The sequence below is a fragment of the Tetrao urogallus genome (genome assembly GCF_951394365.1).
Source record: "Tetrao urogallus genome assembly, chromosome: 2".
Lineage (NCBI taxonomy): Eukaryota > Metazoa > Chordata > Aves > Galliformes > Phasianidae > Tetrao > Tetrao urogallus.
The window spans coordinates 7,541,156-7,567,698 of record NC_136814.1 but is presented as its reverse complement, the minus strand read 5'-3'; the positions used below and the strand labels follow the sequence as shown (position 1 = coordinate 7,567,698).

General features: G+C 49.0%; 2 protein-coding genes across 2 annotated transcripts; one reads left to right on the top strand and one right to left on the bottom strand.

The window, feature by feature from the left end:
- Positions 1-326: 326 nt before the first annotated feature.
- Positions 327-5,417, top strand: CEP68 (centrosomal protein 68; the record flags this gene model as incomplete). Its single annotated transcript, XM_079549970.1, has 6 exons — positions 327-674; positions 1,505-2,932; positions 3,843-3,965; positions 4,050-4,146; positions 4,722-4,891; positions 5,367-5,417. 6 exons carry the CDS (start codon positions 327-329, stop codon positions 5,415-5,417), a joined length of 2,217 nt encoding a protein of 738 aa, XP_079406096.1.
- A 3,021-nt stretch (positions 5,418-8,438) lies between these two features.
- Positions 8,439-19,863, bottom strand: RAB1A (RAB1A, member RAS oncogene family; the record flags this gene model as incomplete). Its single annotated transcript, XM_079550606.1, is given in 10 exon segments — positions 8,439-8,636; positions 8,889-9,020; positions 10,011-10,106; positions 11,462-11,557; positions 13,238-13,310; positions 19,448-19,515; positions 19,518-19,580; positions 19,583-19,660; positions 19,662-19,820; positions 19,822-19,863. Coding segments are annotated over 10 exon segments (1,005 nt in total).
- Positions 19,864-26,543: the final 6,680 nt, after the last annotated feature.

Here is a 26,543-nt window from a genome sequence, read left to right as displayed (position 1 = left end):
TTTGATGCATCAAGGTGTGATGAATCATAGGGTGATTAAGGTTGGAAAAGACCTCTAAGATCACCAAGGCCAACCCCCACCAAGTCCCTCAGTGCCACCTCTCCACAGTTCTTGAACACCTCCAGGAACGGTGACCCCACCTGGGCAGCCTGTGCTGATAGAAGCCAGGATGCCCTTGGCCTTCTTGGCCCCTTGGGCACACTGCTGGCTTTGCTATAAAATGCACCCAACTTTTTCACTTTGCGTGGAGATGAGGGGAGGTGAAGAGCATCTTTTGTTGTGTGTTTCAGAGAGCCCGGGACGCAGTGGCATCACTCAGAAATTCTATGCTGATGGCCCTGGATGTTGCAAAGTCGCTCTCTGAAGCCTCGCTGAGCCAGAAGGCCAAATGTTACAGAAGGTGGGACTGCATGGACAGACAGACGGACTACCCAGAATTGGCCAGCAACGTGCACCAGCTTTTGGGTGCAGAGGAAGCCAAAGCCACCCTGAACGACACGGAGAGCCTGGCAATGAGTGGACGTGGTGGTTTGGCTACCGGTGTTACAGCACTCACATCCAGATTGCCTGGAATGAAAGCAAACCGCCTGGAGAGACGGCCACTGACCTACGGAGCTGACCACAGTGGTGATTCATCTCGTCTTGGCCACTGGTCCTTCCTGGAACAGCAGCAGGTGAAGAGGGTTGTGCTGACCTCTGTATTGCCAATGGGCCCTGGTGAGATGGGGCCTTGTGAGTCTGGGTCCTGTGGGGTGGGAAGGAGTATCTGTCCTGGGGAGCTTTCACCTCAAGGGGAAGGAAGGGCCTGGAGGCAAAGGACCTCGTCTGATGTGACACAAAATCCTGTAGCGCAGAGCACTGCATCTCCTGACACCGCATCAGCTGTTGTGCACTCGAAAACGTGCTGAGATAAACCCAAAACACCGTCGCCCCAAGCAGGAAGGAGAAGCCCTTGGGTTTTAAGTAGTGACACTGTTGTATTAAACGTGCAGCAGTGGTAGTGGGTGCTGCTGAGGGGGGCAGCTCCCCTTCTCCGGCGGTGTGCTGGGTGCTGGCACACAAGCTGTTGCCTTGGTTCCTGTGTTGCTGCCGTGGAGCTGGACGCTGCTCAAAATGGAGCTCCTTAAGTAAGTGTCTCTGGCTGCCAAGTGACTCATGCAGCCTTCCAAGTCCTCAAGATGCCTTTCCTTAAAAACAAACCCTGTCCAGGCCTGAGGAGCGGCGTGCAGGCGCGCTGCTGGGACAGAGTTCATGTCAGTGCTGCCTCTTGGGGCGGAGCTGGGGCTGGGCTTTTATCTCCGCGGCCTGGCTGCACAAAGGGGCTTTCTGTCTGGGCACAAAGCACGAGTATTATGTACCATTCCCCATGCATCAGAAGTGTTTCTCCTGGTTCTTTTTACTGGGATTTCCTGGTGGTGCGGGAGGCTTGTAACATGGCTGAGGCTGTAAACTGAGCAAGCACGTGAATTAGCTTCTCCTTTCTTCTCTCCCTGGGTCCCTGCAGAACTCCACAGAGGAAAATGGCACTGCCAGCATCCATCACATCACTTCCAGGCACTGGAGCCAGGCACCTTGGTCCCCGTCCTCCAGCCCCCCGGAGTCCTTGCCTCAGCAAACCCTGCCCAGCCCCAAGAGCCCCAGGCAGAGCCGCTCCAGATCAAGCTTCTCCACTCTCTCTTTAGAGGAAAACAGCATCTCTGAGCAGCAGGAAGGGAGGCGGTCCCAGAGCTCACCAGCCAGCCTGGACACACCTACTGCAGCCACCTGGGAGCTGTGCCACCAGCCGGGTGTGACGGGAGGTAGGACAACAGGAGGTAAGACAACAGGAGGTAGGACATTGCAGGCACGCAAGGCCCTCAGCCCCCTGCTGCGTGACTGTGCCGCCATGGATCGTGTCAGGAAGATGTCCTCCTATCAGGCTGATTACTGGGCATGCGCCATACCTGATTCATTACCCCCATCCCCGGATCGTCAGTCTCCCCACTGGAACCCCAATAAAGAGTATGAAGACTTGCTGGACTATACATACCCGCTGAAGCCAAAGTACAAGCTTGGGAACGTGCCGGAGCCTCTATTCCATGACTCAGGAGTAGATCTGGACAGCTTCTCTCTGTCTCCTGAGGGCACGTTCAGATCCACCAGCATCTATGGCCTACGTTGGCAGGATCAGGGAAGGAGAGAGAATCGGCATCAGGGGGCTGCGGCTTCCACAAGGAGATACTCCACACCAGTGGCTGGAAAAGCAGGCAGTGCGGGAGCTTTCTCTCACTACGAACCTTCTCCCATTGCGAAAGCATCCTTGGCAAGGAGCGCTTCCTCTGCTGGCACAGCAGGTCCTGCTGGAGGTTTTGCTAAGGGTTTAATGTTATCCAGGTTAGCCAGACTGAGTTCATTTGATTGCCCTGATGTGGATGGGGGAAGCTGGTGTACCAGGAATCCCTTTTCCAGTCACAAAGGAAAGGTGAAAAGCGCTGAGAGGTTTCTGCCTACAACACAAGTACTCCCCTTGACAAGGGAGTGGGACGGTGATGAAGAATTCCTTTCCCTGCCTCCCCGGCTCCGGGAGCTGGAAACATTGTCTCAGATTTTGTCTGATCTTTCCTTAACTATAAGGACACCCAGGCAAAGCCACTGGGACCTTCCACCTCGCAGCAATGGCCCGGAGACCCTCTCGTCCGAATGGGCTCCTTTTGGAGAAGTGGGCAGCAGGGACCTAAGGGAGAGAACTGAAGGCCCTGCTGGGCTATGTCACCCCTACGGCTGGGACAGTGCTCAGCCAAGCAGCAGAATCAACAGAGACCCTCTGCACAGACCGCATCTCCCTGCCAGCAGCAGGGCTGTCCTGAAGGGGACACACCTGAACAGGCTGCACGCTGCAGGCTGTCCCACAGAGGGGGACCAGTGGAGTGAGTCCCTCGCCCAGTGCGTTAAGGTAGGCTGAGACCAGGGACTGAAGCTTCTTGTGGGAAGGTTTTGCATGCAATGTAGGATTATAGAATCGTTACGGTTGGAAACACCGCTAAGATCGTCATACCAAACCTGACCTCCATGGTGCAACTTGAGGTCATTCCCTTTCGTCCTATTGCTGTTACCTGGGAGAAGAGGCTGACCCCCACCTCAACCCAGCTTCCCTTCAGGCCAAAGCGAGCTCTAAGGTCTCCCCTGAGCCTCCTCCAGACTAAACAGTCCTCATTCTCTCAGCTATTGCCATTCATCACTGCTCTTTGGGGCTGTACTTTGCTCCTGTGCTCCCAGTGCCTCTTGTCTGGTGCTTGGTCCCTGGCAGCTGGTAGGAATTTGTGCAGGGTGGCTCACCAGGGCAGATAATTTCCTCAGATGGAGCAAGAACCTCTGGTAGTGGGGAGTTCTGCGTCCTCACAACATTTCTGCTCACTGGGTTATTCCTATTGGTGGTTTGAGTTCACCTAATAAAAGCAGTCACAACTTTTGGGGAGGGCTGGGAAGTCGGGGCAGCTGTGCTACAGACCAGGGTAAAGGGCCTTACCTGGAGCTGTAACATGGCCTTGCCTGGGATGTATGAGGGCTGTACCTGGGCTGTACAGGGCTGCTTGGGGAGCTCTCTGTACCAGGAGCAGCAGCACGACTCCCAGACGGAGCCCAGCAGGGCTGGAGTCTTCAGAGGGAGCAGAGGCCCCCAGGCTTTACACAGCATCCTACAAAAATAATCCCTCACTGAGACGCTTTAAAAATAAATGAAGGTACTCAATTGAGAGAGAAAATCCCCTGGGGAGGAGCAGCTGCAGATGAACTCCATGGGACTGGGTTGCTGTGAGGAGGAGGGCAGGGAGCTGGCGGAGCAGCAGCTGTGATTTGTTCCGCAGGTGTTTTGCCACCAGCTGGAGGAGCTCATCTGTTGGCTGTATGATGTGGCGGACACGGCGGATGGTTGGGTGCCCCCTATGCCTGATGCTGCCAGCGTGAGGGCGGCGCTGCACCGTTACGTGGTGGGTATGGCCTGGAGCACACGGCCACGCTGGGGTGGGTGCTGCCCAACACGCTGCTGAGCAGCGCTCCCCTTTTCTCCCCAGGAGTTCAGGAAGGACGTGGCCGACCACCGGAGCCTGACAGAGAGCGTGCTGCAGCGTGGAGCTGCTCTGCTTGAGTGCATGGCCTCCAATTCGCCGGGTGAGCAGGAGCTGCTGGGTGGGGGTGGAGGGGATGGGCACTTCTGTGTGGCTGCATGTGGGTACAGCCGGCCCCCCAGATCCCTGGCAGTTGGTGGGCAGTTTGCTGTTGCTGTGAGAACGGAGGCAGATGTAAGGAAAGGACTGATGCAGAGGTGTATCTGTGGCTGGAGGTGCTGTGGCTGCCCCGTGCCTTAACCTTGCTCCATGCCGTGCCATCCGTCACAGTGCTTGCTGCCTGTGTGGCTGATGGATACGTGCACATCCTGTGGCCAAAAAGTCTTTGTCTGCAGCCACCAAAGCTGTCTTAATGGTCTACTTTTGCATTCTGCATAAAGGACTCCTCTGAGAGCCCCTATTTTTGTACTTTCAGTCTTACTCTGCAGCTTCCTATGTCACATCCTGCTGCCCTTGTAACACTGCATCACAATTTGGAAGGGGCAGACATGGACTGGTTCATCGTTCAGTGAGATCTGACAGTCGGTTTCCTTCAGAAGTCTGTCTGGGGCAGGTGGAGCTCTATTCTTTGTTCTTACAGTCATGTTAATAACTCCATTCATGCCTTCTGTTTTCCAGCCTTAAAGGACACACTGGGTTTGATTGAGAAGCAGTCAGAGGAACTGGAGAACCACGCAGAGCGCCTGTACCAGTCGGTCCTGGCTGCTGTGGGTCCCGTGCAGGGGGAGAGCAGCAGCAGCGCGCAGCAGGCAGCAGCTCAGGCACCAGAGGCCCAGTGGTCGAGCAGGGTAAGGGGAGAGGGAACACTGGCACAGAGCGGTGATTGAGGGCTGTCACTGAGGAAATCCGGTCCCATTTCCCTCAGCCAGTTGAGCTGTCACTGGGAATCCTTCTAAAACCGTGTCCTTATGAAATGACTGTGGGTGCCAGCGTGGAGCCTGACTCTGTGCTCTGCCAGGAGGGCTGGTGCAGCTCCTGCACCTGAGAGGCACAACTTGGGAACTCCTTCCTCCCCCAGAGCTCTGTTACCTCGCATGTTGCATTTCTGAATGTTTATTTGAGTGGTGAAGGGGAAATAAATATTTCCAGAGCTTTAGAAGAAGGTAACGCTGCATTGCAAAGCTTTGTATTTCTAATTCTTAAAGACACACACTGCAGGCTCTCCAGAGTGTACGTGGAGGTGATGGAGGCACGGTGTGGGTTGGTTTTGTTTGTTTGGATTGCAGCCACTGCCCGAGATTAAAGCTTTCTGTTTCATTGCAGGTGCTGCCTCCATCAGAGCTGAGCTTCGTCAGCCAGGCTCAGGAGGGCTGAGCAGTGACTGCACGGACAGCTCTGCAGGGACGCCACTGCTGTGTTGGCCCATTCGGTTTGGTTTTTACTGTAGCCACAGAAGGGCAAGCTGTGCAGCAGTTGTTTGGCTCCTGGTCTTGCTGTTATTGCTAAGCTGGGAGCTCTACGAGTGAGGAATGTACAGCTCTCCACCTCCTTCTTTGTTTTATTGGAATGTAGCTTACTCCTTTATTGCAGTGCTCTGTCCCACGGGGCAGGAGCACATTTTTTTAACTCAGTAATCCATAGTGTGCAGTGCAACTCACACCTAAGTAAAGCTGTGTGATTCTAATAGCAGCGTTCTGTGTTTGTGCCCTTCAGAAATAGGTGCTGGAAGCCAAGTAGCAGCAGCTACTTCTGGTTCTTGGGAGCAAACTCTTGTTTATAATTATCCATCAGTGCCCATTGAACTGTTTTGTTACACATAAATGCAAAGAGCCAATACTCTGAGTGACTCCTGACAACAGCAAGCAGGTTTGTGCACGAGCTGCTTGTACCATGCTGGTCCCCCTGGCTGAACAGGACTGTGCCACCCCCCTCTTACAGCTCCCCTTTATCAGAAAGGGGCTCTAGAGCCTTTCTGCAACAAAAAAGGGTGTGCTTGGAGCAACGTCATTAGGTAAGTAGTCAAAAAAAGAAAGTTACAGGCTGTTGGTACTTGTAATTAACCTTTACACTAAATAACAAGTCATGTTCTCTTGCAGAATACATCATTTCCTCCCATTCTTACAAAGAGAACAGATAAAGCACATGCAGTGCACAAGTGGAAGGCAAAAAGTACAGTTACACCAAAGCAGCCAGGAGTTCTAAATAACACATTGGTCTTTTTTGTTTAATGCTTTTCCAAGTTCCGCCTCCTCCTCTCAGCACTCGGTGTGGCTCCTGCAGCAGGAATCAGCATTACCCCAGTGCTGATGGAAGGAAAGGCTGCTGCCTGGTGGCCACCACTGGCAGGTTCTGAGCACAAAGCAGTGTGCTGGAGCTCGCAAGTGAGAGCCCAGTTCAGCAGGGATTGCCTTTAAACCTGCTCTACTCTGCCCCTGCTCCCAGCACTGAACAGCGCCAGCAAATTAAGTCGTGACTTAGGAAAAAAAACCAAAACAACAAAAAACACCAAACAACTGGTGTAGGCCAAGTTGGTTTTGCAATGCTTTTATTACTGTATATATTAACATTGTTTTGGATATTATGTAGCAGGCATCTCAACATTTAAGTTCATTTGTGCAGTTCTCTGGAGGGAAGATGTTTTGCCCTCAGTACACCTTCTGGGTCGCTTCCTGATCTGAGCAGCACTCACTGCTCCCATGGCTCCTGCCCTCAAGGAGGAGCCAGTCACATTATAATGAATTATACCAACAAGCACATCTCTAATAGAAAGCACATCACTTTATTGTGAAGGTCTCAAGTGGAAGAGTTCAACTTAACCATGACAATACTTTATGTATTACAATTGCCTGTTGATTGATGCAACTATGTTGAAGAAAGCTGTTAGCCAAAGTCCCCCCCCAAAACAAAAAGATCAGAGGATATTTGCACCAATTTTAGTTTATACCTCACAACATACCTAGGCTATATTCTTACTACCACAAGGTGTATTTACTACTAGGGGAATGTTACATGGTCTTTCAAACATGAGACTATTTACAGAATAGGCTGAACGTTTGAGTTTAGATAAAGCTGAACAATTTTACATGTATAGGAAGTGTTATAGGCTAGCTTTCCTGTGGCTTTTAGCTAGACATCAGGCACTAATGACTTGATTAGCTCTGTACAACAAATCACACGCTGCCCAAACCTCACTGCTGCTGGTTAGTTCCACGCTGGGTGCAATAGAGCCTACCGGAGCAACAGCCTGGTGTGGGGCTGCCCTGTCCCCACCGCATCCTTCTGGTGCCTCTACACGTAACAGAAGAGAAACTAAGCTGTTGCACGAAGAAGAGTATTAATTAAAAGAGGATGGAATTAACAGTATATAGAAAAGACGTAATATACTGGTAGAAAGTCATACCACCTCAAGGTCACGCTGAAGTCACTCACGTTAGGGCAATACCGCTCCTCTCCCCTCACACCAAGCAGACAGATGCCCTACGTGGAGTCCTTGAGAAATAAATTAAGATCTGAGACTAAGCTGGGGAACTGCAGTACATTCAGAGTGCACGACGCCTCCGCCAGCACCGGGGTGTTCCTGGGCCTGGTGTGTGCCTCCAGCACTGCCAGAGCTCAGGCTTTTGGGGCACAGCACAATGCTTGTCGCAGGGAAGGAAGGTCTCTGCTCTACTACAAGGTCTGAGCCATGGCTGCACAAAGATATGTTTTGTGCACAATGCAAGCCTCATTTCCCCTTTAGCCAATACAAATTAAGACAATATTTATCACCATACAGTTTGATATTACTTCCAATAAGTACAATATTTATTAAACATTTCTTCAGTTTTGTTACATATTGTGCAACAAATTACAATATTCTGCAGCCACAAATTATATGCAGAGAGTATGAAGAAACTATTAATCAGAGATAGTGTGATCTTTCCATTTATAATTCTACAAGAAGGAACTAGCAAATCAGATCTTACATATATCTTACTAAATTTTATGCATGGAAACCGACAGACACTGTTGTGCTGTTTGATACAAAATGGCTGAACTTCATCTTCAGAAGACTAAACCTGACATCTAAACATGCCAATAGAAACATCAAAACAAAAATACATCCTAACCAACCACAGGAAACAGTCTGGTATCAGGAAAAGCAACAAGGATTACACGTTTATAAACCAGCACACAAAGGTTTAAAACAGTTCTGAAAATGAAGTTAGCTGTCTTGAGTCAAGGGAATAAAAAAAGTCAGTATTGACCATTTACAATCTCTGACCTTTGTGGAGACGGTAAGAATCTGTTGTAGTGCAGCTACATACAGTACAATTCAGGCAATTTTTTTTTTTTTTTTCACTTGGGTTCAGATTGCAAATTCATTGTTGTGAGACAAAAGGGGGGAGGCAAGTTTTAGCAGCAACCTCCACTAGACTGCTTGACTGGAGTGCTCTGAATTTTAACATTGGACTTCTCTGCACCACCAGCTGTCGCTCCAGGACCCATTCGTTTTTTAATCTCAGCAGCCATGGTCATGAAAGACTGTTCTACATTTGTGGCGTTCTTTGCACTGGTTTCCAAAAATGGAATTCCAAGAGAATCTGCAAATTCCTGCAAATTGAGAAACAGCAAACAGTGAGCTCACGTACAGATTCACACCTCACCTTGCTTCCCAGTGCAGCTCCATACGAGCTGCAAGTTCCCAGAGCACGAGCCCACTCCCAAGCCCCAGCCTGCTGTGCACCTAAGCTAGCCGCACGCAGGGCAAACTGCCACCTGGGCACCGAGGTGCTCCTCTGCCCTACTCAGCTGCATCTGCGACCCAGAGCAGCGCTCGGCCATGCAAGGATATCACCAACATACCTTTGCTGTTGTATAGTCTACTACTTTCTTTGTGGTCAGATCACACTTGTTCCCCACCAACAACTTGTTGACGTTTTCACTGGCATAACGGTCTATCTCCTGCAGCCACTGTTTTACATTATTGAAAGACTCCTAGGAGACAAGAGAACTGTAAGCAAGACCCCTCACCGTGACAGAGGTCAGCACTACTCGGTAATGACTGGAAAAAGATGAAGAATAGCATACTTATCAGCGTGCTTCACAACCACAATAATGCTGCTGTATTTATCCACAACACAGCACTCCCCTGATTATCTCAGGATAAGGAAGTCAACACAGGATCTAGAAACTCTAGAATTCATTGCTCCAAGCCCTGTACAATCACTCTTCCTCCCTTGCTGCATTTCCCCCTCCACCCCTTTGTATTTCCCTCCCGAGTGGCCAACATACACCATCAGGGACTCCTCCTCCTCTTCCTGTAGCAGGGAGAAAAGGCACACAGCTGAAAGCAGAGCCACCCCAGGTATTAAGAGCACCAGCTATGAGGTGCAAGCCACCTTGTCGTAGAGATGATGGAGTCTTTGACTCCAGAAATACAGAACTGCCACTCAGGTTAGTACCGAGCCCAACTGCTCCTTTTCTAGCAGCTCAGGAAACTCAACGCCTCCAAAGAGCCCTTCAGGCAGCACAACAGCACCAGTAATCTTCAGAGATGCACAGAAAACACTGGCTCAGTTGTATACTGCACACACACTGACATTTCTTTCAAATTCCAGTCTTCATTGCAGACCAAAGTTCAAGTACATTCAGAATATCAGTAACTCAGACTTTCTGCTGCCAAAGGCAGGCTGAGAAATATTCACACAGAACAGTCAGTTACCTGCCCAGCAGATCTTAGCTTAAGCCTAGGATACCACAGCTTTACAGCCACGTATCCCAAAGCTCCTTTTATTTCTGTGTTAAGCCCCAAAGCAGACACATATGATAAACATTAACAGTCAGAAGAACATGCCACTTGTATGCTTAAGAAATGCCAAGCTGTTGAAATCCTGTGCAGTGCAAAAAGCATCAGATTGCATTTATTTACATACCAGCCTAGCGCAGTCCATGTGTGAAAACACCAGGCACAGACTCACCCCTTACCTGATCTGTAACATCATACACAACTATGATGCCATGAGCTCCTCTATAGTAACTGGAAGTGATAGTTCGAAACCTCTCCTGCCCCGCTGTGTCCCACTGCAAGACAAACAGGACCAGTTACTGCAGTGTAGTGTTACACAGCCTTGTGGAAATGCAGCTTGGCTGATCGGCCATCCAGCTGCAGGCATAGCCAAGTCACAACTACAGAGACAGAAACAAACAGGACTCAAGATAATCAATGCTTTAACTGTGAAGCACTTCAGTAAGTGCTTTTCCAGAACTGCCTGTTCATTTGACTTTTGGACAAGTCCACTGAAGTTATCTCAATGAAAAATAACATTTCACATCCTTTGGACCTCAATGGAAACTACAGTGCAGTGGTGAGGAGAACAAACACATGAGCCAGAGCTTTAAAGCCTGTTAAGATCAGACAGGTGTGGGCATCTTTTAACATCACCAAACCCTCCGGCTTCGTTGGTACAGGAGCTGCAAAGGTAACCTCTGTTAAGGAAGGCTATGCGGTTCCTGACTTCCTCCCCTGCCAGGGCAGGAGCAGCACTCACCCAAACACCGCTGTTCCCTGGGCCACATCATGAGCAGGGCTAAGCACGTATTAAAAATAGCCAGACTCAGAGACAGATGTCAGTACTGACAGCATTCCTGGCTCTGGAGGTCTGCAGGCTCTGCCACAGAGGTTTCCGGCTGTGCACCGGACTGCTGCTCCACAACACAGCCTGAAATCCCTGAGTCACTGCCTGCCCATCCTGAGTGCCTCTGCTGGAGCTGGAAGCAATGGCTGGCAGGGATTGTGTGACCTTGCACAGATATTCATTACACAAGTCAACGTTTCGGAGTGCCTCAAGATTAGAGGAAAAAGCTGCCAAGCCTCTTCCCCTGCTTCTTCTAAGGGAAAGGCCAAACAACCAGAGAGCAGTCAATGCTAAGTTGGGCAAACCAACTAACAAGCATTTGTGTTACTTCCTCCTTTCAGATGCACGAAAGCACACTTCCAGCACTAAACAGTACAGACAGCTGTTAACAGCTGCTGCAGAAATTGGGCATCCAGGGCAGTAGTGTGATGCCCTTGCACAAATCCATGCCAACTACTGCAGAATGAGCCCAGTTTTGATGAGAACACACGAGCACAGGATCCTACCCCCCTCAGCTCACTGCCCACCGTGCCTTGTAACACTTCAGCTTTCTCTGCTTCCCAGAGGAAGAAAAAAAGCAAACACAACAACAGGTCATTTCCCCCTTTGGGCCAGCAGGCTTCATCAGCATCCTTCTTTAGAAACAGGCAATGAGAAGTCTTGTAACAATTGCCTATCCTCCTGGTACAGGGAAGAAACCATTTTATCATTAAAATATAATCAAATATAAGTACTGGTAATCATGAAGGCAACCACGCTTTAACAGATTGATGTAGCTAGGAGTTCAGAAATACTACTTACTATCTGAAGCTTGATTGTTTTCCCATCTAGTTCTATAGTTCTGATTTTGAAGTCCACACCAATTGTGCTGATGTAACTTTCTGTGTACGTGTCATCCTAGGAAAGAGTGAACAGAAGTCAAGCCAGCTGCCCTTCTGCAGTCACCTACTTAATTATGCAACAGACAAACATCATGCACACAAAGCTACTTAGTCCTCCAGCAAAAAGCAGTCTGACCATCCATCACAAAGTCCAACGGTTACCCGCACCACTTCAATCAATATTTACACTTCAGAAACGTAGCAAAAGTTGAAAGCATGGCATAAAACAAGATTTATGTGCCACAACTAGTCAGTAAAATTCATTTTGAAAACCACTACAACATTAAGTCCTCCTGAACCATAGCTTAAAAGACAGCCTTTGCTCGAGTTGGCAAACTGAGGAGCTATTTTGAATAACCATGATGGTCATTAAAATGCCTCAAATTTTTACCTTCCTTGGAGGTTCCTTTACCTGTGACACAGCAGCTATCTCCAAGAAGGTAAAGGCTTTGCCTCAGTCACACTCCACATCTGAATTTCAGATCCTTTGGTTGCTAAGGCAGTTTAGAATTACAGCTTGGGCTCCTGTGTTGAAGTCCCCTGCTGCACAGTCTGAGTAAACACAGGAAGCCAATGGCAGCACTGGTTTAAGAGCACACACAGCTGCTCTGAGCCCCCAGCTGCCCTTAGGGAGCACAGGAACCTTGGGCTCACTGCTATGTTCCAGAGATCGTGAGCCTACTGGCATAAAGGAGCTTACAGCCCTGAAGTACCAGCAGGATGGAACTTTGGGTAAAATATGCCACAAAGGGCTTCACATAACCAGCAGCTGGCACAAAAGCATGGGATTTTTTTGGGTTGTGAATGGAAAACACCTCAGATAATACATCTGCCTGAAGAAGCAGAAAGTAGAAATAAAGCATTAAACCTTTTAGAATGTGACATTTATGTCCTTAACTTTTCAGTGCTCAGGCAGGTGTGTTCAAAAGCCTGTTGCTGCTTAACCTACAGCAGGAGCACGTGTAAGAGAATGCTGTAATAATTCCTTGTGTCAAGCAAAATAAAAGCTTAGTAGAAAGTCACATTTTCACAGGAAGAAGCTACTTAGTTACAGAAATATCAGGTGACACAAACTTGAGCTGGTTATCAAAAAGAAAAGTTGGACAATTCACACGAAGACAAGATGTATTCAGAAGCATCTGCATGAAAAACAGGCTAGACTGATCTGGGAGTATGGCTCCAGCCCTGGTGTCACTTCCAATCCACTGCCTCCAGCTCCAAGAGCAGAGCAGGTTACAGCAGGTGCTCACTCTGCTTTTCACATTACCCTGTCCTCCTAAAGCAGCACTGCACATCCTGATAGTTTCCACATGCGTGATGCTGCTGGTGCACAGCAGACCACCACTTCATGTAGGTAGCATGCAGCACAGCAGGCTCCTCCCAGAGCAGATGTCTGGGCAGGAACTGCCACCATTATCTGCAATAGTATCAAAACCTAGCATTAGGATATTCTCCCTCAAGCGAAAGAGTGACAATCAAACTTAACTGCACATCCTCAACATCTGTCCTTATAGCTTGAGGATACATCAGCTAGAAACAAGTGCAGAAGACAGGAGAACTTTGGAATACTTTGATTATGGCTAGGTATTAGACAGACATCAGTCCTTTCAAGCAGTTCTTACAGCAGATAAATTCTTCTTAAGAATCCAGCAGGTTTTGCTTTGCTTTCCCATAAAGTTTAAGCACAGTCACTTACTGCAAACCTAAGTAGAAGGCAAGATTTCCCAACACCGGAGTCTCCAATCAGAAGTAGCTTGAATAAATAGTCACTGCAAGAAGAAAAAACAGCACTTGATGAAAAAAGCCATTGACACAGCCAAGTTCATTAAAGCAATATATTACATCTGACTGAGTAAAATTAATTCACTGCTAGAGAACAGGCACCTACAGCTCCAAACTCCTTTACCCAGTTTAGAAGCTTTCACAAGTCACTCAATTTGCTTTGTAAGGGAAGTGTGAGGTGCATGTTCTGAACGCAGCACTTTTGGATAAAAGCATTTCTTCCTAGGAAGTTCCACTGAGGACACTGGCCTATCAGCAAGGCAAGACAGCCCCGCTTCAGCCCTTTGTGGTCTAGCTAAAGCTGAAACCACACTTCCCAGTTAAGTGCAAGCCTTGCTCTTTGGTTGAGCAACTGCAGCAACAGATGGCAGAAGTAATAGTTCTGGTGGCCAGCAAGCTTTCTTCACATCATTTTTAAGTCAAAGGCCCAACATCACTTATAACTCCATGAACAGCTGGCTAAAAGCAAACCAAACCAACGGAATACACAGTGTTAATAGCTTGTACACCTAAATTAAGTTTAACAGCCTGCTAGCAGAAAATGAACACTTGCCTTCTGCTGCAGACTTCACAGCAGAACGGCCATGTACTCTATTGGTCTTCCAGAAAAGAAGGAGAATGAAAGCCATTGCTAAATGGGAATGTATTCATGCTCAGGTGTGACATCCACACATCCGTGCTCAGGAAGGTGGTGGTATGAGGACTACCACTCACAGCAAGCAGGTAACCTGTGTTAGACTAACTCACCCTAGGGTTGTAGCACTTCAGCCCCATGCTGCCCAGAATGACGTCCTATTCTCATTTAGCCACAAGTTTACAACAGCTACATGTCTGTGCCACGTAACCAAATGAAGATAAGACTCATCCAAGTGCCTGAAGCCACTTGTCCCTGCCTATTACTCCCCACCACTGCAGCAACTCTAGCTGGAAGCAGCCTGCATGCATCCTCAGCTGGTAGCAAACAAACAGCTGGTGAGCTGTTCTGCTCACATGCCTGGGTGACCTGCCTTCTCACTGGTCCCAAGCTGAAGGAACTTGGTCAGCTGAGACTTCCACTCACCCTCATAGTGCTTCTGGTTTGTCTCTAGCCTTGAGAGAAGAAAATGTAACAACTAATCTTTCAGAAATGCATGCTTCCTACACATCATAAAGCAAAAAGCACTCAAGGTATTTCAAAAATCAAAGTAATTTAAAGGATATTTAGCAATTTATGGCGACCAGAACTCACTACCGTCAAGTCATGTAGTGACATGAAGCAAGACTGTTTTAGTAAAATGACAGTTACTAACCCAAATAGTTCAGGAGAGAGAAGTTTGATTGCACACACACAGCCCACTTATCTCAACAGCTTCAAGACAGATGAAGAACTACTGCTTACCAGGGCCACTATTACTGCCAGCAGCTCACACTGGTGATCGCTGCCAGGACAGCAGTGACAGGCCACTCACAAAGCTGGCCTACCTGTGAGCTGACCCAGCAGCACCCCGTGCCCCCATGCCCTTTGGGACAGCAGTTCCACAGTTCCATGTTTTGTGGGCCAACCTGCAAAAGCTGCCACAGCAATGAGGTGGGAGCTGAGGACGCCCTGCTGAGCTCCATCACAAGATGAGCTCTAAGCCTGACAGCGAGCCAGCAGGACTGCACGGGCAGCCTTGCAGCTTGGTCAGTGCTCCTCCAGCCACCTCCCACACCCAGGAACTGAGGCAGGAGTTACCCCCCAAGCACCTGCAGTCAAGCACTGAAGTCTCTTTACCCCCACCAAGGATTTACTGCCCTGGGAGCAGCAGAGAAGAGTGACATAGGCTGGAGGGTGAGGTGAAGGCACGCAGCTCTCAGACCTGGCCTGTAGTTCAACCTATCCCTCCTTCTCCATGATCACAAACTGAAGCTACAGCTTCCTCAGCTTTCAAGTTTCACAGTACATGTTGGTTGTTAACTTGCTGGCAAAGCTTAAGTTCCCTGCAAGACTAAATTATTACTTCTGGAAAGCATTAATACAATTGAAAGTATGGGAGCCTGCAGCACATTTGTAATCTCCTTAAAAACAGTATCACATGAATATTACCACTGTTCTCACTAAAACATTGCTGCTAATGTTGGGAGAAAAGCATTAATTCCTTCTTAGTGCAGATAAGGCCCCAGTGAGGAGCCTGTCATCAGGAAGATGCAGGTGTCCTCAGCCCCCAGGCATCATGTGGCCTTCCCTGCCCTCCTCCTGGTGCTCAGGGCAGCCACCAGCCACCTCGCTATTAAGTCTTCCATTTTACATGCAAGCATTTACTGTCCAAAAGCTCTCACAGCAGAAAGGCTCTCACAGCTTACCCAGCACTACTGCTAAATTAAAGCAACAGGAATCCAAAAGCCTTAAATACTGCTTTGGACACCTTTACCACTAAGGCCTTCCCGACTTCACTCTATTTCAGAAGCAATCCGGTGCTCACAGCAGCTCCAGCACCGTTCTGGCCCTGGCACAAGGCAATGGCCTTTACCAAGTGGCTCCCACCCCAAAAACAGGTGCTGTGTCACAAACCTACTTTCACCAGATCAGCATGACTGAAGCTTAGACCTGTGTGAACTCAAGGATAACTGAAAGTAGAACCTTGCTGCTTAGGTTCTCAAAAACGAAGGTCACTGCATGCATAACACCCAACTGCACACTGCATTTCTGGGTACTTTTAAAACATGAGGTGCCTATATACAGACCTCAGGAACCAGATGAACAGTGCTACAGGGGGCGTGATGTTACACTTCTAACAGTTTAAAACCAACAGAAACGAAAAACTACAAAGCTTTACTGAAGTCTATTTCCAGACTGAACTCAGCTGATGGAATAAACACCTTCCACTGCTCTCATGTGTCCAAGTCACACAGGTTAATTTTGGTGTTGGCTCTGAAGTGCAACGACCATTTCTGAAGCTACTGAGTTTTGTTTTCCAGGGCTGAGAAGTTTGGTCACTGGCTCTTAGGGCACAGAAAGCCTTAGCGAAGCAGGCTGAGCACAAGCAGTACAGCTTCTCCACACCACTTCGAGATGGCATGAATTCAGACTGATCATTCAGCCATCTCTCGTTATGTATGTAAGCAGGCATACTTAGCTGCTAAACAGGCATACTTAGGTGCTAAACCCATACCAGACAACACACTGGAGGAGGATGCACAGCAAGGCAGGCAGGTACAGCAAGTACAAGGGAGGCTCTTCCATCCTCCCTGTCAGGAAGAGGACACACTAGATTCCTGCCAAAGAGAAGGGCTGCATAATACTAAGTTCAACTGCCTCTTGCAAAAGAGGAGATCTCCAAAGAGAACTGTCACATCTGAGTGGAGAGTAGCACTACCACAGATTCTCCATGCCACGAGCAGGAAGTTCAGGACAGACGAGGCCAAAGTCGCACAGAATGAGGGATCTGCTTGCCTATGATACTGTTGTTCAGCCAGCTGAAAGTGTCCTTTCTTTTCCTAGTATCAGGAAGGTTTTATCCCGAAACAGACAAGACAAGGTAGACATCCATCCCGTACAGGGAACTGCTGGAATCAGCTTCAATCACTGCTGTCAGCTGCAGGGTTACTGCAAACAGACACAGCAGCCTCCAATTTTCCGTCTTTGTTCCACCATCCAAGATTTGCTGAAGAGGAGCATGACTGCCACTGATTACCCTCTGCTTGTGGAAGCAAACAGGATTAGAAGACAATGCTACTCTGCAACACATACTGTGGTTTACAAAGGTTAGAACACGTGACTCCAGATGTCTCCAGCAACCCAAAGCTGTCACTCTATCATCGTCCACCAAGTTCCACCATACAAGATGAAAATCCCACGCAGGTATTTGGTAACACCTCTGAATACTATAAGCAAATGTATTCCACAAACATTTCCTTATTCTCCTTCCGGCTCCCTAGCATGAAATCCAGACCTGACATAGCACTCAGCAGGATGAGCTCCCAACACTGCTGACCTGCTCACCCTGCGGCGTTCACACCAGCCAGCCTGCTGCACACAGCCTGCACAACAAGTAGGAAGCACCAAACCCAGCAAGACCTTGACACTGAAGTCAAGATGGACACTTTGCTTACTTAAACACCACAGCGGGGGAGGAACACAAAGGAACACAACCCAGCACTGCCCAGACAGATGTTTTGAGAACATGGCTTCAGAGACACCACAGCGACATCTCAGCCAGCCCTCCTTCACTCAGAGGGAGCAGCACACTCACTAACCCACTAAGCTGTCTTGGAGCACCAAAATTCCAAGGAAGCTCCCAGAAGCATACAATCCCTGCAAGCTCTGACACCATGCTTCTAATTTCATGACATTTTAAATAAACCAAATTAAGACTGCAAGTCTTTTTCACTAAAAACATTATCTGACCCACTGATGCCTGATGGAGTCTGGCATGCCAGGGAAGGAGGGTGTGGGGCTGTGGTAAGGAAATGAACATACATTACAGGCAAGGCACTGCTAGAAAGACAAACAGACACCTGCACCTGTTGCAGATGAACTATAAAGAAGAATGTTCTAGCCCTATCAGTCTTGCTTCTGGTTTAATATTGATCAAAGTATACCACATATATACCACATATCTGTCATCTCACTGTATTCTTCCCATCTCTTATCCTCATCCGGCAGAGACGGCCCTGTCAGGAAGTGACACTTTAATATCACAAGTTAATCTTAAACTACAGCCTTTCCTCCTCGACCCGCTTTCAAGAGCTCAACAGCTCTCACCACCAGGAACAAATGTGCTCTGCAGAGAACAAACCTCCCACAAAATGTTCGTTCAACTTCAGAGCAGCATTCAGTACCTCTGTGTAGGAAACCTTCCTCTGTATCAGCTGAGAGCCTTTGCTAAGGCCAGAAAGCTATGGGAAGAACATCCTCCTCCCCCAGCTCCTCACAGCCCAGCCTAGCACTCCACAGGGAGCCTCTGGATCCAAAGTCTGCTGGTGCATAGGATGAACTCAGGTGGGGCCTTGGGAGCTTTCATGGCCATAAAGGCACCCAGCACTTGTTGGTTGCTCATCCACTGGCTGCATCCTGCTGCTGTTTTCATGTTTCCTGAACCTACACTAGCAAGCTCGTTATGTAACCTTGCCAAGATGTAATCTGAGTTGCTGGCCGTACCTCTTGGTTTTCACAAACTATCTCAAACTAGATGATGACTACTTTGCCTTCTGTTTCTGTTCGCTCTTCAGGTGATTTAATGGGCACAGAGTGCTCGCAGTCAGGCTGCCATGTTCCGGGAGCACAAACCACAGCCACACAAGCCAGCACTGTGAGAAAAAGTAAGCTCTGAGACTGAAATTGGTTGAGTGTCATCTGGAGCGGCAATGCCATCCAACGCACGCAGCTCAACACCAGAGCCACTCCGGCTACATCAGAGGGCACAGCAGCTTTGTCATCCCAAGCTGGAGCACTGGCAAAGCCAATGTCAAGGAAAGAGCCCTAAAAATACTCTCCAGCACTACAGCAGGTTTCAAAATATTTTTTTAAGCTCTTCCCAAATCTCTCCTCCTGTTCCTCACGTGAAGAACCACGAGTAGAGCGACTGTCCCTGCGGCCCCACGGGGATGGTGGGGGGGGGGGGCACAGAAATTGCTCTCACCACCGCCAGGCTGCGGCAGCCCCGGCCCCGGGTCTAGCCTCGCTCCCAGCGGAGAAGCGAGGAAGGGGGGTCGCACGGACAGACCGCGAGCTCCGGCAACCCCCCGGAAAGCCGCGCCGCCTTCGGGCTGACGACGACCGTTTCATTACCGAGCCCCGGCGTTGCAAAACCCGCAGAAGCTCGAGGTGTTTTGCAAGAGCCATGTGACACACACATGACTCGCGGCTAAGCGAAGGGCGGACCTCCGCCTGCCGAGCCGCCGGCCCGGATCGGCTTTCACAAAGCGCCGTTCCCCCGCAGCCCTCCGAGGCCCGGCCGCGATCGCACTGCAGCCCCGCCGTTCCGTCCCCACGCACCGCCCGCCGCGGCGTTCCGCCGCCGCCCTTCGGCCCCGTGGCCGCGCCCCGTCACCCGGCGCCGCGGGGAGGCCGCCTGCAGGAAGGCCCCGCTCCCCACGGCCGTCCCGCTGCGGCCCGCTCGCCCCCGCCCATCCTCTCCGCCGCCGTCCCCCGCCCCGCACTCACTATTCGGGGTTCATGCTGGACATGTCCGTGGGGCCCGCGGCCCGAGGGACGGCGAGCGCGCTGTGAGGGGTGGCGGTCGCGGCCTGGCACCTCCCGCCGCCGAGGCGGGCGCTCCGCGGATGCAGGCGTCCAACGGCTCCCGCCTTCTCTCGGCGCTCGGCTCGGCCTGCCCGTCCGCCGGCGCCCTGCCCGCTCCGCGGCCTCCGCGCTCGCTCCTCAGCCCAAAATGGCCGCCGGAGCCCAACCAGGAAACGGGGCGGCGTCTTGCCGAGCGGCGCTTACATGGCCGGGGGGCGGCCACGGGGCACGCCGGGAAAGCGAGTCCACGCCCCGCCCGCCGCCCCGCGCGGACGGCGGCAGCGCAGGGGGTCGGAAGACTCGCTTTCCCGGCGGCCCCCGCGGCGGCGGCGGCGCATGCGCGCGGGCAGGCCTTTCTTCCCTCGGCCCCGTCGGCGCGGCGCGGCGGGCGGCGCTGCGCATTGGCCACCGAGGAGCCGGCCGGGGTGACGTCGGCGGGCAGACGTGGCAGCCCGGGCGAGCCGGCTAGGCGGGGCCTGGCGGGGCGGGGCCGCGGCCTGCCGAGGCCTGGCTGCCGTTGTGGCGGTGCGGTCGCGGTGCCCATTGGGCCGGTTGGCGATGGAGCGCTATCGCGGTGCTGGCACACGTGTTCCCGCCGAGGCTCTGCCCTTCCTGACCGAGCAGGTCGCTGAGACGCCGTGCTGGGATGGCGGGCGCTCGGTGCTGCTCAGCCCTGCGCATCCCACATAATCGCCTGGGGAATGTCAGTCCCCGGCAACACGTTATCTGGCGTCCCTTGGTTACAAAGGGCACCGTGTAATGCGTTGACCAAAGTTTATTATCCAGGTGGCTCAAAGGAACCACCCGCAAACAGCCTGCGTGCTGCTGCCTGCGTGCAGTGCCAGAGCTCCCGTGGCAGCAGAGTTCAGTGCCCACGGGAGCTGATCGTCTTGTTTCCCCACAGTAAGAGTGTGATGAGTTGCTCGTGCTCCATGCGGCTCCGCGTTCGTAGCGTGGTTACGTTAATTTCCAGAAAGGAAGTCAACAAAGTGTGCCAACTGAAATGGGAAATGTCGAGCGTTGGTTTTAAAAGCTCTGGGTTTCCTTTGCTTGCTTGTGTTGGTTGTCAGACAGTGACCTCCGTGTGGATCGGTCACGTTGCTGTGCATTCTGCTTTTGTGGTGGCCATCATGGAAGGCTCTGCTTCCCTTTCCCTGTATGGTGTATGTGTGAAATAATACTCCCCATCTCCCCTTTTTTAATGCACACCACCAGAAATGCAGTGAAACCTTTGAAACTCTCTCTTTTCACCCACATTTCTCTTACATATCATATTTGAGATGCTCAGTGTGAGGTGACTGGAAGCACAGGAATATCCCAGACAGAACATTGACAGAACATTGTTCTCTGCTGCCACAAGTTGATGTTTGTTTTATTAACATCTTAACACTTCTACCTTTTTTGTGTGTGAATGTTGAAACAAACAGCTCCAACCACCCCAATGCCTTGTTCTGTTTTTCTCAGGAGTAATGCCGACAGGCCACAGAAAAGAGAGCTCTGCCATACTTGGTGCAGTAGAGAATCGGCAAACTCAGAGCATACACAGGAACAAACCAATTCTGGCTCTAGCAAACTATGAAAGCTGCAGATTAGATTTGCTTCTGAAGTAGGGCACAGGTTGATAAGAATGTGGGATGCTGCTTCATCGCAGAGAAATAATAGCTTCCATGTCTGAGAAAAGCATATTTAATCGGTACAACCGAAGCAGTGGCACAGCAGGCAAGGTAACCTGTCACTGCAGGCTGCCTATCTGCTCTGGGAGGGCAGAACTACATGGTGTCTGTTGGGAGGTGCAGGCTGAGGTCATCTGTTGCTGTCACAGTTCCGTACCTGTTGGACTGGATGAACAGGCTGGGACCACTGCCTGCTTTCCAGCTGGGATGGGAGCAATGATTTATTGTCTGTGTCACAGCATATCCTGTTCCTCCTCCTTCATTAAGTGGGTATCATGGCGTATCCTGAACGCCACGAACCACTGGATAGTCCAAGAGGCCCTCCCAGTCTCTTACTGAAAGGAGGATAACACAAGCAGCAGTATCATATGCTGGCTGGAGAAATATTATTCATATACCTTCAGGGCTGAATTCTGCCTGTGCCAATGGGGCTGATTTTATCCTGTTAGTGAAATCAGCTGCAGAATTTCCTTTGGCTCCAGCTGTACTGTGCTACCAGAGCAGCCTAGGAAAAGGCATGTGTGTAGGTTGCCTTGAACTGTAATGGCCTTCCCTGGTTCTGTGTGCCTTGTTTTCACTAACTTGACTCAGTAACTCCTGTTTTTGAGGTTGAACTCTGCTGGTTCTGACTGTTGTCCCAACTTAGGTGACAGGCTGGGACCTGCCTTCCCCGTTTTCCACCTCTCCCCTCCCTAGGCCACAAAAGGTGCCCATGGCAGCTGCTGCCAGAGGATGCTTTGGGAAATGGGGGTGGAAAGGGGACAGGACACAGCTTAGAGAGTGGGAAGGAGAGAAAGAACAATCTGTGATGGCTGCAGGCAGATGTAAGGGGGGAGAGGAAGGAGGCAAAGCAGCACAAATGATGGTGGAAGAATGCAACAGCTGCATAATCCACTTCTGAGCGCAGATGTTGCACTTCAGTATGGAGCCCATGTGCCTGCTCTGTTGCAGTGCTGACAGTGGGACTGCGAGGGTATCACCCCTACAGACTGCAGAGAGCACTGAGCTGCATGAGGTTCACTCCTCCTTCCTCTTCTGCCCTCATTTCATACAAAAATGTTCTATTTTTTAGCTATATCATCATGCCACACACTCACAGGGCAAGGGCTGGTTTCAGGTCTGCTGTCTACCAGTTTTTAAACAGTTTTTACCTTTGTCTTGAACCAAAGGTAGGGAGAATCAGGCCTCTGACTCAGATACTGCCTTCTCACAAAGCTGCCATGTTAGCACAGTGGTGTTCAGATATCATTTGGCCTCTGCCAGTGTCCTTTTCCCTAGACCTTGTGTAAAATGAAAATAAAAAATAGAACTGTTTCTCCACCTGTCCTCCTCTGCTCTTCCTTCTCCCTCCCCTGCTCAGTGTCTGGTACATGCTGTGGGAAGGTCACAGGCTAACAAATGCACAACCAGACCGAGAAGGTCAGGTACCAGGAACACACAACAGCAAGCTGAGATTCTACAAATGGCAGTTTTGATACTGGGAGTCCTGGGGAACAAACAAACACTGATTTGGGCTTATCAATAGCAGCCCGTCTCTCCTATACCGCTCACAATCCTCCCATGTATTTGATCTCTTCGCAGTGCTGTTCAGATGCCGATGTTTTTCTAACAGTACAACCAGTCCATTTCAGGTGTGCTGGCAGCACATCGAAAGTGGTATCGGCACATTCTTCTCCTCCTTGTGAATTCTTAATTTAGGAAATAAAGGTCAAAGGAGAAGCGTGTAGCTGATGGGCCCATGGGTAGCACTGAGAGGGAAGGAGCCAAGCTCTCCAATGTACTATTTTGTCTGTATATTCATTGATTGTACAATCAAGTGTCAGGAGCATTTAGTGGGATGTGAGGGATATTCTCCCAGGAGAGCAGACATCTATCTCTGTTGGGGAACTTCTGGAAAGAGTTCTAGCATCTTATTCTGGCTCCTTTCTTCAGAATCCAAGCCTCATTTTGTTTCAGTACTGTGGTGAGCACATGGGAGTTTTGGATGTAATTGCCACGCAGATTTGAAATAGAAGATTATATTAAATGGAATACCTGTTAACTTTTATACTTTTCTTTACATTGTTCTTGAGTTTGCATTGTTGGCATAGTTCAGATCTCGATTTCCCAACCTTCTGCAAAACTGACAAGACCACATTTTGTATTGCATGAGCTGCCTCAGAGGAAGCCGTTGGAGCTTTGGCTGCACAGACCTACTGGAAGCAGCTGAACACAGCCAGCTCGGGGCAGGAATTGAATACACCTACTGAAATTGTAGGGAAAATAAGGTTGGAAGAGTCACCAAGAGACAACTGAGTTGTATCCTCTGCCTAAATTGTATCTATTTCAATCCAAATAACTGTTTTCTTAAAAGCTTCCAGAAGTGGCAATTCCAGTGCTCCCTTACAGCGCCCACAAGAAATCTAAAAAAGCTCAGTGGTAAAACGATTCCAGTGATAAATTAAGCAGCTCAGGCTTTCAGTTAAGATTGCTGGTGAACCCAGTACATTTTAATTAATAAGTTACATCCTGGCCATCTTTTCAGTCATAATCTTCAGTGCCACAAAAGATAAAGAGCTCAAACCGATGTGCTTGGTGTCTGTGGCTCTGCGCCATCCAAGGATGGGTTCTGTATCTTGTTTTTTGTCATGGCAGCTCAGCCTGAGGACCGCAGCTGTGTGACAGGAGGTTGGACCCTGAGCCACCTGATGCCTCAGCCCTGGTTCCCTTCCTGGAAATAAACCCTTTCTTGCTAATGCAGACTTCAGCTGATTGCCACATAAACATTGGGGCAGAGTACTGCTAGAAAGCTCGCTTGAAAAAGGCCCAAGAACAACAGGAAGTAAAACCACACTGGTTTGCTTAGTGGGGATCATAATACTCTTCACAGATAATGCCAAAGGCCATCTCCTGCCTCTGACTCAAGCATTTTGCAACCCAGTGGAGATAACAGGGTAGCGCACGATGGAATTTGGTCGCTGTGCTCTTTGCCTAGGTATCTATTTGTGTTTAGAGTTTAATTCATCACACCAGTTATCATCTAAATGCTCTGGCATGTATTCATCCAACATGGCTGGCACCTCCCTGCTTGGCACAGATGTTATTTAACACTGACATGGATTTAATACCAAAGGTTGTTTTATTGAGTTTTGATGCCAGGGCACTGGAGGAGAGCTTCACCTGGTTAGACTGACAGGCTGCAGTTTTCTTATACATCTGTATGACATCTAGAAGTGGGCAAAAGGATACATTTCTAGCAAACAATGGCAAATCAAATCAGTGTCTGTACTTTCCTTTCATCTTCCACTGCCTCATCCTTTTTCTTCAATATCAGCTTTTTGGGCCATCATTCTCCCAACTCACCCATCACTAACTTCACTTAACTTGGTATGGGGCATCTGTTAGCAAGTTTGTGAAGCTGCTTGCATGTCTGTGTACTGCTTAGTTGTGTGTCGGGAGAGAGCATCTCAGACTTCTGTGATGCTCTGTGGATCTGCAGTTGCATAGTTGACTGTCTCATGGAATTATCAGTTTTCACATGGGCTAAAGATGCAGGGAGGAAGGAGGAACCACCTCCCACACTACGCCTATCTTCATGAGGAAAGACAAACAACTTGAGCCCAGCTCCACAGGCACTTTCCTCTCTCGAAACAGGATTATTTTGGACTCCTGCCATGCCAATGATTGTATACGCAGTTGGAGAAACAAGTTACAGCTCAAAGGTGTCACACTAACGAGACCCTCCCCACCCCCAAATACAGCGCATGCTGTGCTTGGGCCCCCACAGTCTTCCGAACACAAATCTTCCTTACAACTCTGTGTTTTTCTTGTTTCTACTTCTTATAAATATCCTGCTATATTTCATGCCTGAAAGAGGCAATAGGAAGGAGATCAACTGGAAGGCACAGGATCAGTCAGCAAGGACATTTAGTCTACCCAGAGCTCTGAAGCACACCTCTCCTTGATGCTGAATCATTCTGTAAGCTGGTGCATTTCACCTCAAGAGTTTTATGATGGAATTTAGAGAGATCTGAAAGTATGCTTACATAACAGGTTTGTCCTATCAGTATTGTTGATAATTGCATACCTTCCTTGGCTGGCAGACTAAACTGTGAGTAGTTATACACTGAATTGAACTAACAAATAACAGAAAACCAGATGGGATTCATCTGTTATCACTGTTATTCAGCATTAATCCTTACATGTAACAGAAACGCAGTGAGAAAGCTTGGGCTCTGGTGTCTGTTAAGAACCAAATGCCTTCATCCTAACACAGCACATCTGTAAGGCTAGTCAATTAGATCTGTAATTGACAGCCTTTACTCCAATTCCTTCAGATGGCAGATGAGGATAAAGTATCATCCCTATTATTTCAGAGCCAATCTCGTAATTCCTGTTATCTGTATCATACGAGGATACACACCACCACAGTCCTGTGAGGAGGGTGGTATAGACCAGTTTAATAAAATCTTTGATGAAGCAGAGAACAGTTTTTGAACTGCAAAATACTCTGAATTTTGGTAACAGATTTTGAAAAAAGAAATAAAATAAATTCAGCTTAAAACTTCAATCAGTGAATTCAAGTGGTAAAGCTCACTATCATGGAACAGCCAAGACAAGAAACAAGCACTAGACAGATTCTTTAGTCCACAGAGGGTGGGTTGTAAATTTTGTCTTTAGAAACTTAGATAATTAGACTAGTTTCCAGGTATACCAAAAAGATTCTTGCTGATCTCAAAAGACTGCTTACCACTGTGGGTGAGGAATGGCCAGTGAAGCTTACAGGTCACCAGTGGATTTTCTTGTAAGATATAATCTTCTATGGCTGGAAGGGTTGTTGCACAAATTCATCCATGCTGTCCTTCTCCTGAGATCTGACAACACGGAAATGGCACTGATGAGGCAGCTCCAGTTTCTCCCTAAATGCAAACCAGAGTAGACAGAAAGATATATAATTTCAGGAGCTGTAAATTAGCCACTAAGGATTAAAGAGAAAAAAAAAAAAAGAAAATATTTACATTCCACTGGTAACAATGGTGAAAAATAATTAGAAAGAATGTTGTCCAAAATCAGGAACTAAAATTATTTATAGCTATTTAAAGATGAAGTAATAAACAATTAAACACAATCAGTTCCTGCACACACTGCCTATGTTCATTAACTAATGAGATTCTTTCTGTACTGTGGAGAAAACAGGTCACATTTTGAACGCATGAGCTTATTCAGATTCAGCTGCTATCTAGCACGGTACTGTTCCATTTAATATTCATTCCACGGCTAGTGTTCAGTGTCCAAATACAAAACTTGCTCATGGTTCAGAAGATGTGGTAAAATCATCACTAAATAAGGAGCATCACAAAGTTGAG